The sequence below is a fragment of the Podarcis cretensis genome (genome assembly GCF_951804945.1).
Source record: "Podarcis cretensis genome assembly, chromosome: 3".
Lineage (NCBI taxonomy): Eukaryota > Metazoa > Chordata > Lepidosauria > Squamata > Lacertidae > Podarcis > Podarcis cretensis.
This window is the reverse complement of record NC_137172.1, coordinates 50,095,145-50,108,635: the sequence shown is the minus strand read 5'-3', so window position 1 is coordinate 50,108,635 and position 13,491 is coordinate 50,095,145. Positions and strand designations below refer to the sequence as shown.

Below are 13,491 nucleotides of genomic sequence, written 5' to 3'. Positions count from 1 at the left end.
AACATGTTTGTATGTAGTTTTGATTAATGTGGACATGTCTACAAGCCATTTCCCCTAATACGATGCATCTATATATGTTATTTTCATGCATAGATTCATTTCTATGCACACTTTCCCCTAATATATGTATTTTTTATTTTTTATTGCTAAGCATTGTTTGTTTGGAGAAGTACGCCGCAACATTATTTAGCTTTAATGTTTTGTGCTAACTGGCTTTCCCCAGATAATAATAGATACTTGACAGTTGTGTTAGATGAGCACAAACAAAAATAGAATGATAAGGTCTATCGATTACTAGATTCTTCAGAGCTGTTATGAATCCAGACATTAAAAGCCCATTTAAAACAAAAACAAGGAAGAAGATGATTCTGTATGCTAATCATACAAAGAATACGCAGACTGATGTTTTTCAGCATAGGATTGGACCTGGTGAAAGCTATCTCTGTTAGGGTGAAAACAGTTTGCATCTTCCCCAAAGGATCCCCTGTGCTCCCTTACAGTGATGTTTTTATTTCTTCCAGATACTGGAAATTTTAAGCACACAAAAGCTTCTTTTCTGAGCCAAGGGAAGCAGAGTTTCAAATGTTTGATCAAAAACAGGTGCAAGCCTGCTTGCCTTAACAAAAGGCTCTCAGTCCACTGTGGATAAACCCTTGGCGGGGGTGAGGTGAGTGGAAGTTCAGTGCAAAAAAAGAAAGAAAGAAAAAGGAATGCAATGTTAAATTTCGCATGTCAAAAGAGAGAATCAGGATTTCAGCAGCTAATTTGAGTAGTGCTTGACATTACTATTTTTAAAAAGTGTTTTAACTTAGGAGCAGCGTGTGTTTTGGAACACATAAATCCTCTTGTTTCCTGCAGACTCAGCCAAGTGCTCACAGCTGAAGCACACAACTATCCTTTTTGCAGCAGCAGATTGGTTTATGCAGCCCTCATTGTGGCAAATAGATCATCCAACTCATTCCCCATGAGCAGGAGAAGTGGCAACTTTTCAGAATGGAGCTCCAAGCCTCCCCAATGTAGCACACATCCACCACGTACAACATTGGTTTATAAGATGTACTGGTGCTGGTCCCAGAACCCTTTGCATTGTGATGGAGCAGGGGGTTGAGGTTGCACCTCTGAATTTCATCTTGATGTAGCCATGCTAGAAGTAGAGCCCAGATTTCCACACTATTTGTGGCATGGAAGATTCACTGCGCAACAACTGGAATCTGGAGGCGGTGCCCATTAAATAGTCACACAAATCCCATGTCTGATGCTATGCCAAGTAAATCAGGAATGAAGAATCCGTGACCCAGATCTTATCTGACTCCAGTTTCCATCTGCCACAGCTGTCATGGCCCATGGTCAGGGCTGATAGGTTTTGTAATCCAATGACAGATGGAGGGCCATAGGTTCCCCATCCCTGAAGCAAATTGTACATTACAATTTTGCTTCCAAATTAAGTTTGTGTTATGTTTCAAGTCTGATTTGTTTTTTCGTTTTTTCTGCATAACCTGCTGCCAAATGTTCATTTGTTCTGTAGAAGCTTTTGAAATTTGCCCACTAGTACTTTTCATTTATTTTTACCCTAGGATAAGCACACAGTTCTTCCATACAGCAATATCAATATATAGAGGATATTATTCTGACAGGTCACTCTTAATCTGACCTTCTTTCTATTTCAGTTACACTTGTCCTCTAGGAAATGAATCAGATCAGTATTACGAAATGGAAATTCACTTCTCTCTGGCACCAGGCAATCTGTTTTCAAGCTAAAATGGTCTCAGGCAAGACAGCTATTATCTGTGCGCAATCTGTGTTTCAGAGGTCAGTTAATCAAGGCGTAAAGGCACGGTAAGGTACTCATAACTTTGATATTTCATCCTTTGGACCTGGGCCTCATGAAAGCATGATGGATAATGATGACAAAAATTGTGGGGTTCACATATCCATCTACTGTGAAGCCCAAAATAAAGAGGCAGCTTTTAATGGCCGAGCAGAGTGATGGACTTTTGCTTTCCTGTAAACAAATTAGAAGAAAATCCTTCCATCATACATCTCCCTGTCTTTGTGGAAATGGTAAAAGGAGTGGGTTGAGTGATATAATCAAGATACTGTCAGGGCCAGTGCTACCACCAGGCAGTCTGAAATGGTTGCCTCAGGCGGTGGAATCCTGGAAGGATCCAGGGGTGGTAGATTCTGTTGTTGCGCCTGCTGTTTCTGAAGCCTGCAGCCTTGGCGCCAGTTTTTGAGGAGGCCACGACAGCTATTTCTCCAGTTCCCTCTGGTGTTGAAGTGGCCACTGTCTCCAAAATGGCACCGGTGCTGAGGCCTGGGTTGTCTGCTCCAGCTGTGGCCATTCTATGCCCCCAGCGGCAGCGCTGAGGATGAGGAACAGCAGCAGTTGGAGCAGAAGCAGCCCAAAGACCAAGTCACAGCTTCTTCAATGGTCTTCCGGCTTCTAGCTCACCTGATTGGTTCGCCTCCTGCTTTTGGCTCTTCTGATTGGGTCTGTTTCCCCAGGATTCCACCTATTTTGTGTTTGCTGCTGCCAGGAGCAACAAGGAATTACTTTTGTCTTTCCATTGTCTTGCTGTTCTTTTGCTGCCATGTTGCTCTCCTGCAGCCATTTTGTTCCATTAATGTAAATTTTGCTGTCTGCTGGTTCTCAGCCAGCAGCACGAGTTCAGTCTTCATATGAGACAAACTCACAATTTCTTCATGTAACTACCAAGTAAAGCTTGCCTTTCAGGGATCATATCGTGAACTGAAATGTGAGTAAACTTTTTGTTCCTTTACTCAGAAAGACTTTTGTGTCTTTATTCTTTTAAGAGGGATCAAAGGGGACACCAGGAAATAATCTTAACTAAGAGATTCAAACGAATCTGCAAACTAGCTTCCAGCTATATTAAGGGGAATTTGCTCTGCTACATCACTCACTAGCATGTGTGAAGGAAGGATAATATTTATTCAATATATCCTTTCCTACTATCCTTCACATTCCCACATGTCTCACCCCTGGTGAGAGATTTACCTGGACTTCTTATTCTTGTGGTTCAGGGTGCAGTGCGTGTGTGCTCAGTTCTGTTGAAATGACAAAAAAACATTTCTTTTTCCTCATTTAATGTATTCCACAGCCAGAGCTAGTGAGTTACTATGTGCTTTGGACAGGCTTGGTGGGGACAATTTAGCACCTGTTAAGTATTCAGTGTCCTCAGGTCAGGTTACATGATTTTTGTCAGCTTTATTTGGGGGGGGGGGGAGCTACAGAATAGTGTGAATTGGAGTTGTTTTTTAGGAGTCTGGTTTTGTGCTTTTTCCAGATAAAGCCATTTTTCTTCCACACCATCGCCTCCATCTCACTAAATTGGCAGGGTGTGTGCCATTGTGTGGTCTTCAGCCAGCCCTGGATGCTGTTATGGGGCCAAGAAGGAGAAAGAGTTGGGATGAAGAAGAAAAAAACCACGGGAGATGATTTATTCCCTCTGTTACTTTAAGATGAACTTTTACCACCAATCTTGATGAATGCAGCAGAAATCTGCTTGACTTTCAGTCCTCTGGTATTATAGACCTGGAGTTAGGAAGGTTGCATTTGGCTGCTTTGTTATGTTTTCTCTGCCAAGAAAGTACAATGCGTCTTGCAAAGCTGGGTGATAGCTCCTGATGCACAGCACTCCTGTCCTGATTTGTTTAGAAACAGGAACAGCCAAGCCCCAGGGGCCTGCAAAAAGGAGTTAAGTGCAGATGAGCTAAGGAGCTCCAGCAGGGTACAATGACATATTTAAGGTTCTGATACTATTCCAGTTCTTGCTTGAGGAAACCAAAACTACATTTGTAATGCCTATCTCCTTGAGGAACTTAAGAATGTGAGCCATGCAAATGAGAGGGTCACAGAACAATGAAAAAAGAAAGCCAGAATCAGCGCCCCTCCAGCCATCCTCTTCATTGTACATTCATGCTTATTTGTGCTCATGATGGTCTTGGAGAGGTCACACGCGATCCTGCTTTCAACATGGTTTGTACCTGCAAATATTTTGGGGCAGTCACACTGCTTTATTTCCAATCAGTAGGTATCCCAAAACGTCCTGCTGAAATCTTGGAACTTTTTTTTAAAACAACAACAACCACCACCCCACAAATGTTCTGGTTTGTTTTCTTGTTCTGCTTTTGTTGCACTATAGCCCCTCCAGAAGGGAAAGAAGCAAACAAGAGAGAGCAGGAAGAGAAGTGAAGACTGTTAATTGAAAGACCAAAGACAGAAACGGCTACATTGGTATCAACAGTTAATGGACACAGTTGACTCATTTATCCATGAAGTTCACCATTTCCAAGTGATGCAGTGATGCGGGGTTGGGTGGTTGTGGGGTGGTTTAAGTGTTCATTAGTTGGTTGGGTTAAGGTTGTTAGTTTTATGAGATAAGAAAAGATTTCTATGTCCTTTGACCCCTGAGGGATGGTCAGCCCATCCTCATGCCAGTCGCAGTACCCTGAAGCATTACTCATTTAATGGGTTGTTGTGGAAGGAGAACAACTACAGCAGTGGTTTTCAACTACTGGGGCGCTTTAAATGATAGTCAGGGGTGCCGCAAGCAGTACAGTGGTACCTCGGGTTAAGAACTTAATTCGTTCCGGAGGTCCGTTCTTCACCTAAAACTGTTCTTAACCTGAAGCACCACTTTAGCTAATGGGGCCTCCTGCTGCCGCCGGGCCAGCGGAGCACAAATTCTGTTCTCATCCTGAAGCAAAGTTCTTAACCCGAGGTACTATTTCTGGGTTAGCGGAGTCTGTAACCTGAAGCGTATGTAACCTGAGGTACCACTGTACTGGCCTCTGCCCCTCTCTCCTTCCCTCCCTCCTCTGATGCCCTCTTGCGTCTCTGCCTCCCAAAGGCTTGCACAGCTGTTTGTTGCAGCCGCCACAGCTACACACTCTGCAGGCAAATGGTGCCTCTGGGGGTGGCCAGTGGGTGCTGGTTGCCAGGAACTGAGGTGGCCTTGGAGTAAGCAAGCAAGCAAGCAAGCAAGCGGGCGAGGGAGCCCAGCCAGCCAGTTCACCAGCCCTTGCTGTTGGGAATGGGCAGATGAATGGGAAGCCAGGCAAGCAGGCAGACAGGCGTTGCACTGGCTTTTATTGGGCTTGCTGCATGGAAGGCCTGCCTGGGATGCTGAGTGCCTTGTGCTGAAGGGGAGCATTTCCACCATGCAGGCACGCTGCTGCCACTGCTGCCTCCCAAGGTAAGGTACTGGCCTTTTGTTCACCTCTGGCCAGTCTTTGTTGTGCCACTAAGATTGGGGGATCCTCTTCCCAAGCCCCTGTGGGGCAGTGTGAGGAGGCACCTCTCTTTGGAGCAGGGGGAGCAGCTCAGAGACCAGGGGTGGCAACAGCAACTGCCCAGAGGTCTCCCAAGGAGAGGAAGCTGAGGGAACACTCCACAAGGGAGGGTGTTCAAAAATGGATGAGAGGCTGCCAGCTCTGCAAGCAAGGAGTGTGGTCCTGAGCCCCACAGGGGTGCCGCAGAAAGAATGTTGTTGGTCAAGGGAGCCGTGGACTCAAATAGGGTGCAATCCTCTGAACTACAAGTTTGACTTATTGTGGGCAGTCTTTTTACAATCCACCAGCATCAAATGTCACCAGCCATCAGTGACATGGGCATTGTTAGGATTATTTGTGAGCTTCTTTTTTCTTATGCATATTTGAAGAAATTTAGGCAAAACAAAATTAGGACACTTAATGGGAGCAGTTCAGCCATGTGGCAAGTTGACTAGAAACTGACATGATCATGTGTCATAAAAAAAAAACAATGATTGCTTGGAGCCAGTCATTCCATTTGATGTGAATTGCACTCAGTTTCAAAACATATCCATACTTACTGTGCCACACACACACACACACACACACACACACACACAAACACACCGCACAAGTTAAACACTTATCTATATTTGTTGTTTTCTTTTAAACAGGTACTTTATTACACCTCTTTTATGCCAAAATGGCTTCAGAGCAGTTCTGGTAGTGTTGAGGGCCAATATAAGAAAGGGTAGAAGATGCAGGAATTCTGTGATGTTTTCAACCATGGGAGGAACATTCCAAACTTATTTTGAGACGCACTTTGAACACTGGCTGAAACCCAGACTGGATGTCTTCAGATGTTCATTGTCAAGTTGATAAACTAATAGGAGAAAGAAAGACCAAACATTGCTGTTGAAATATCTAATTTGTCAGAACTCTAGGGCCATAAATCTGATCGGCCTCTTCATATTCTGAATTTGTGACTAACAAAGTATGTATGTCTGGTGGAGGAGGCATTGGATGATAAAGGAGATCCTAAAGTAGCGTGTGTAAGATGAGAACTTCCCAGAATGGCAGAAATACAGGACCCTCTGGAACAGAGGTGTGGCTCTAAAATCTGGTGGGTATTTTAGCTTAAGGGAAATGGGAGCCCTCCCCATATTCTATCACTTATTTGGTTTTAAACTATTTAAATGTTGAGGGCCATAGGCTTGGAGAGACATCCTCAGGTCAAATAATTACCCAGTGGAGGCCCTTCATTGGGTTTTCATTTGCTTATGCCAGTAGTAAAATGTGCCCATAAAAAAGTGGAAGAAGTAGTGAATCCTGCACTCAAATAGTTACTCTCTACACTTTTTACTTAAGGACATGTGAGCTTTAGGATCTTGGGTACTTACATCACTTATATTCAGGTTAATGAAGTCTCTGTTTTTCACACTTAGTGCTTGGAACACTCCTGGAAAAAAACCAACACATGATGTTGATCTGATTCATACCAATATGTGAGGACAATGCAAGGTAAATGACCTGAGGTATTTAGTGGTACTCATACTTAAGAGTAAAGCCACTGAAATTAATGAATATGACTAAGTTAGACCCTTTAATTTCAATGGGCCTACTCTGCTGCAAAACTTAATTGGATGCAAGCTTTGGGGCCAAGATGCAAATTTGCATAAATTAGCATATGCACATTTTGTATGTATAAATGCCCTAACTTTCAGAGGGGGAAAACAACCTCCGGCTGTTAGGGCTTAATATGGGCTATCAAGAGAATTTCCTGGGCTCACTTCACTGTATGTGGATTGGGCCTCCTATCCCCCCCCCCCACGACTTATTAGCAAGAGCTGCTCTTTTGTATATATTAAAACAAAAAGAAGTGTCCTTGGGCAAATTAAGATGACAGGTGGGTGTAGTCTCAATGGCAACATGCTTTGTAGTGTATTATGTGAAGACAGTTAAATACTAATAACAATTATCTAAAAACCCGTATAGTCCGTATAGTTAAAGCTATGGTTTTCCCAGTAGTGATGTATGGAAGTGAGAGCTGGACCATAGAGAAGGCTGATAGCCGAAGAATTGATGTGTTTGAATTATGGTGCTGGAGGAGACTCTTGAGAGTCCCATGGACTGCAAGAAGATCAAACCTCTCCATTCTGAAGGAAATCAGCCCTGAGTGCTCACTGGAAGGACAGATCGTGAAGCTGAGGCTCCAATACCTTGGCCACCTCATGAGAAGAGAAGACTCCCTGGAAAAGACCCTGATGTTGGGAAAGTTGGAGGGCACAAGGAGAAGGGGACGACAGAGGGCGAGATGGTTGGACAGTGTTTTCGAAGCTACCAGCATGAGTTTGACCAAACTGCGGGAGGCAGTAGAAGACAGGAGTGCCTGGTGTGCTCTGGTCCATGGGGTAACAAAGAGTCGGACACAACTAAACGACTAAACAACAACAAAACCCCCCACCAATGTTAAATATATGAAAGGGGGAAAGGGGCTATAGATTGGAAGCCAAGTAAAAAATATCTGTGGCTGAGACCCTTGGGCCATCCCCCGAAAACACCTTGCCAATATCATCAGGGTTTTACATAAAAACTCTGTTGCAGTAAATGTCAGAAACATGGTGAATGCTGACATTTACAGGTTAGTTTTAGGAGGCCCAATGAGTAATGACAGAAATATTAACGTCACTGTGGCTTCCCCTCACCTCACATTTGTACCAATGACATGATAAAGTGTCGTTTACTAATAAGTGACAGAAATAAAGGTGACATTCAAGCATTTACTGAAAGTACTAAATTGACCTTGAACTTTACTGGGAAATGTCAGAATTTTCTGTCATTTTCCCTGCAACTTCAGATCTTAAGAACGACCGGTCATTGTTGGCATTCATCAAATGTCTCTCGCTTACTGCAACAGTGCCAAACATGGCTGTTTAGCAGAGCACTTGCCCTTTCAGTTCATTATGGCACTGAGACACAAGGTAAACGTGCTTTCAAACTAATAGTGTCGTAATTATGAAGCAGGATAGCAAATCCAATAATTGTAGAACACTTGTAGGAAATGAACAGCTGCAAAACCAAATGATGAACAAAAACTGTGAAAGCAGTTAGATGTTGGAAACCCACCTATTGTGTCTATCACATGTCAATGGGAATTAAAAAGCTTTCAAAGAGAACAAAGAAAGATAAAAGAAGAAGATACTCACGGCTTGCATTTTCCAGGCGAATGAGGCAGTTTAAGAAGTCATCAAATTCAATCTGGTATTGATCATCAGAGTACCTCAGAACCATCAACTGCAGTAGATAATTATTGAGCTGAAACCCTTCAGGAAAGAAAAATTTGAGCTTCTTTAATAACTCACTGCAACTGCCACTCTTCCAGCAAGCCGTTTGAAAGCATCCAAGACAAAGTATAGGACGCAGGATCTATGCATCCTGAGAACTGTGGTTTTAGTTTTTAAATAAGCTTCCAGCCCTCATGATTGTAAAGAACTGATTGGGTGAAACAAGGGGGGAAAGTAAATCTGGAGTTCTGAAAATGTAGATTTTAATGCCTTTTATGATTCCCTGTAGTTCCATATATAACTAACCGTAGTAGTAGTAGTAATAATAATAATAATAATAATAATAATTTATTTATACCCCGCCCATCTGGCTGGGCCTCCCCAGCCACTCTGGGCAGCTTCCATAGAAACCAAAAATACAGTAAAGTATCACACGTTAAAAACTTCCCTGTTACTTTAACCAGTCATCATAATCACTTCTTTTAATCTTTGATCTCAGCCAGTCTGTCCTGGTCAGAATTTCCATTGGAATCCTAATTCTTTAAAGTACATTCTGCAGCCACCTCAATCTTATTTACCTGATTTATTCTGAGCAAGGAACTTGTTCAAAGGAAGTGTACAAAAAATCCTGACTATCCTGTCTTAATTGAGCCCACAGCCCTATATTCATTTTCCTGGGAGTAAGCCCCAGTGAAATCATGGGACTTAACTCTCTTCCCAAGTGCCACTTTTGGGCCTGTATGCCTGCTTTTAATAGATGATCTAATAAGGACTCTTTCATATCACATCTAGTGAGGATGATCTTGAAAGGCTGCTGCTCACTCACTGTGTGGGCTCCCTGCCAGCAACACAGTTGCTCCTGCTCTCCAAGCCCCTCCTGCCACCTCTGCCTCCTAAGTTCACCTACTGCCAAGGCCAGCCTTTGAGGAAAAAATTGGTACCTGCTGCTTTTAAAGCAAGACGAAGTTCATAGGAAGACATGGTGCCGGAGTGGTCAGAATCAAAATGAAGGAAAATACCCTGAACAAAAGAACAAAAAGAGAAAACTATTTGTAACCCCACTGAGAAAAAAAAATTCCTTCCAGTAGCACCTTAAAGACCAACTAAGTTAGTTCTAGGTATGAGCTTTCGTGTGCATGCACACTTCTTCAGATACCATGCACACGAAAGCTCATACCTAGAACTAACTTAGTTGGTCTTTAAGGTGCTACTGGAAGGAATTTTTTTTGACTATGGCAGACCAACACGGCTACCTACCTGTAACTGAACCCACTGAGAAAGGAAGAGTTGATGGGTCACTTAATTGTTTCAAGACTTTTGAGAAGACATCCGAATGCTCCTTTATATTGGGCTTCATCAGCCTGTGTGCTCTGACTGGCTAATTAAAAATTCACTTGTTGCTGACTGTATATTGTCCAACTTTTTCAGATCCAAAACTGGGACATGTGGCTTCTGGGACATGCTCCTGGGCACATCACGTAACCTGCATCGTGCTCTAGCCTCAAAAAAGCACCTTTTCGGGGCTGGAGTATAGCCCAAGATGACACGAGATGACAGCACCCAAAATGGCCACCGAGATTTTGCAGGAATAATGGGATGACCCTTTTTCCCCAGAGCACTTGGCAGGTCACCAGTGTTTTCTCCTCATCATGAATCAGCACTTTCATCTTACATGTTCCAATAGCAATATATTATGTCCAACCAATGTCTTTTGCTAAAGATTTATTTTGCTTGGCCTCCTTCTGAGGAACATTTGTTCTGACATTTATTACCTTTAAAAAATCCTTTTTTTGCTCAAGTTTTTAAAAAATATCGCTAATGTTTCCTGTAAACTTTTTGCGGTTTGGCACAAAAGCAAACAAAGAATGTTTCCTAGAAACAGCTTTTTTATTTTTAAGAGCACTGATTTAATATGAAAGTTTTATGGGTCTTTAAAATTGCTTTGTAGTTACTTCAAAAATGCCTAACCAAACAACAGAGAAAACTATGACTCTATATTAACTTACAATCCACTTCTTCAGTTTGTCCCAGAAAATTTTGAACTCATTGAATTCGAGTTTCCCATTTCCACTGGCCTGGTGCAGTCCACATTGAGGAAAACAATACTAGTTGTGTAAAATACCAAAACCAGCCTACATTTATTACTTTATTCATGCAGTTAAACATTTTGAACTAACAGCCTTGTCCTATCACCGTTAACTGCTACAGAGCACTCTTACTGCATCAAGGACATGCTGTAGAAAACACATGCGCAAAACCACCAGCCTGGACAAGCCCTGTTGCTAACATATTGTTATGTGTTGGGGTGGGGTGTAGGCTGTATGCTTGAGCCCCCTTCTAAATCCAGGATCCAGCCTAGATTCAATTCCTGGAATAGCCAGGCTAGCTTCCTAGTGAGGTCATGGACCATTAAGGTAACAAAGGAAGTAGCTCTGTACTAGAGCTGGTAGTTAGAAAGCAAAGGGCAGAGTTGAGAGTTGCTTTATATGAGCTAGAAGTGGGCAGGCTGCAGGCTGGGCAGCTGAGAGACAGAGCTACACTTGACTTCTGTTGGAATCCAAGGCTGTGGCTGTGGAAGAAGCAATACTTTAGCGGGCTGCTGCTGCTGTGAGCCCCTCCATCGTAGGCTCAGGTTGTACATATGTGTAAATAAACCATATATCATAAAGACACCACAGTCTCCGCTGTCCCTCATTCCAAAGGAGACACGAATCCTGGGTAAGCACCTAGAACCCCTGGTATCTCACACGGCTTGGAGACTGAGGTGGCGTGCAAGAATATAATGCAATACAATGTCACCAATGCCCTCTCTAAGTCTTCAAATAATTCAGTGAATGAAAACACACAACAGAACTCTGCATCCCCTTGTCCTGAGTTATTTAAATAAGCAACCAATCCTACTTGTAAATGATATTATGGTAGAATGGAAATGTTTGGAGATGCCAAACAATAAAAAAAAACCTGGGCTGGGTCTGAATCAGAAATATTCCAGTGCTCTTGAAGATGCTTTTGTGAATACAATTTTGTTAAAATTCATTTCTATAATTTTTATAAGAAAAGCTGCAAAGTCATTAGGACTTCCAAAGACATGCCCTGCTTAAGTTTTCCTCCGATACACACCAACATATTTTTATATATTGGAGAAAGCAAAATCTTGTAGAGATTATTATAAAACTTTGTATCAGTTTCACCCGAGGAAATTCCCACACTCGATTTTAAAGGATACATCCATTAGGGAAATGATGTTTCTACACGAGAGGAGAGTTACTTTCTTGAATTTGACGTTATTTGCTGCAAGAGAACAATCACTATCATAAAATCAAATTCATTGTTGTACAGCCCTGCTCTGCCACCCAAGGCTAAAAGAGCGCAGATGGAAAACACATTCAACGCACATGGCTTCCCCCAAAGAATCCCATGGACCAGAGTGTTTTAAGGGTGTTGGGAATTGTAGCTCTATGAGGGTGAAACTACAGTTTCCAGGATTCTTTGGGAGAAGTCATGTGATTTAAATGTATGGTTACTAAGCAGAAAGGTGAACGTATGGAGTTTCCTTATGTAGAGCTGCAGTTTGGTGGTACTATAACCTAGCTTTCTATACCGATTGTCAGATGCTTTCCAGGATTTCTTAAATATTTCATCTTTCAATTTTTAACAGTATTCTTATATATTTAAATCATTTTCAATTTTTTACACCTCAGATTACTTGAATCCACAGACTTCCCCCCAACCCCTACCCCTGGTTTCCAATATTTATCTATTTTTTTCTATCGCATCTAATTACATTTTTCAAATTCATTTTATATCCTTTTTTAAATTTTAGTCTTATTGCATTACAAGTGTTAAAATAATCCTGCTAACGTTTTTAAATATCTACAGTGCTCTTTAAGGTACTCTATAAATTTCCCCCCACTCTTTGCTAAATTTCTTGTCATCTTGGTGTCTGATCTTCACGGTCATTTTCGCTATTTCGGCATAGTCCATCATCTTGGTTATCCATCCTTCCTTAGCTGGGACCTTCTCTTCCTTCTATTTCTTAAGGACTTAAGATGCTCTCCAGGATTTCAGACGGGGTTATCTCTTAGCCCTAATCAAAGATGCCAGATTGAACTTGGCACCTTCTGCACGCAAAGCTGATATCGTACTGACTGAACGATGCCCCTTTCCTTTCGCCTAATATAAACCTATTGTGCACATTGTACAAGATTTCCCATCACTATGCGGCATAAGAAATCAATGGCCAACTGGGCTTTGACAGTGCTTACTTTTTTTCAGTACAGCGTTCAAAACATATTCAAGTTCCTCGGCGCTGATCTCCATGTCCTACAGTGGAAGAAATGAAGGCAGTTGGCAGGTTTGCGGGTTTAAAATGCAATCTACCCATAAATACATTCATGGAAATCTGCTCTGAATCATGACAATGTAGTCCAAATTAGGTGCACAGAAATTTATGCCAAATTAGTCCATTGGGGGATCTAGCTGAGTATTGTCTATACACACAGCAGATCTGCAGGGTTCTAGACAAGGGTCTTTCTCAGCCCTACATAGAAACATCAGGGATCGAGCCTGGAGCCTTTACATACAAAATGTGGTGTTCTGCCACTGAACTGAGCCCTCCTGATCATCCAGAGTTCTGCTTGAATACGATTTTTTTTGTTTGGATGTTGTTACCTGTCCTGCAATCTGTTGGAACAATGTCCGGAATTGCTTCTCTTCTTCTGTTTCTTCTTGGGGTGGAGATGGTTCAGGAAGCTAAAACAACCCAAAGATTATTATTGGAGAAAAACAACAATGACCTTATTTTAATGCTTCTGCCTTTGGGGTTGCACCTTGGAAAAAGAGGCATGTTGTTAACATTGGGTTTGATGGACTCAGTTTTTCTTTATTTTCACCTGGTGTTGCCATAATCTCGGATGCAACAAAACAATCACGAGTA

At 42.2% G+C, this 13,491-nt stretch overlaps 1 protein-coding gene and 1 long non-coding RNA gene across 2 annotated transcripts in view; one reads left to right on the top strand and one right to left on the bottom strand.

Moving 5' to 3' along the window:
* The first annotated feature begins 2,573 nt into the window (after positions 1-2,573).
* On the top strand, positions 2,574-6,061 carry LOC307213469. Its single transcript, XR_013837515.1, has 3 exons — positions 2,574-2,756; positions 4,164-4,255; positions 5,946-6,061. It is a non-coding gene; the product is annotated as an uncharacterized lncRNA (long non-coding RNA).
* The window catches only part of CAPN9 (calpain 9), a 31,733-nt gene continuing 24,144 nt past the window's right edge, over positions 5,903-13,491 (bottom strand). The window contains exons 13-20 of the mRNA XM_079971343.1: positions 13,227-13,307; positions 12,821-12,878; positions 11,782-11,846; positions 10,562-10,630; positions 9,497-9,575; positions 8,478-8,594; positions 6,672-6,730; positions 5,903-6,154 (exon numbers count right to left, since the gene is read on the bottom strand). Coding sequence (XP_079827469.1) covers positions 6,128-6,154; positions 6,672-6,730; positions 8,478-8,594; positions 9,497-9,575; positions 10,562-10,630; positions 11,782-11,846; positions 12,821-12,878; positions 13,227-13,307 — 555 coding nt within the window. The 3' untranslated portion in view covers positions 5,903-6,127. The remainder of the gene's footprint in view (positions 6,155-6,671; positions 6,731-8,477; positions 8,595-9,496; positions 9,576-10,561; positions 10,631-11,781; positions 11,847-12,820; positions 12,879-13,226; positions 13,308-13,491) is intronic.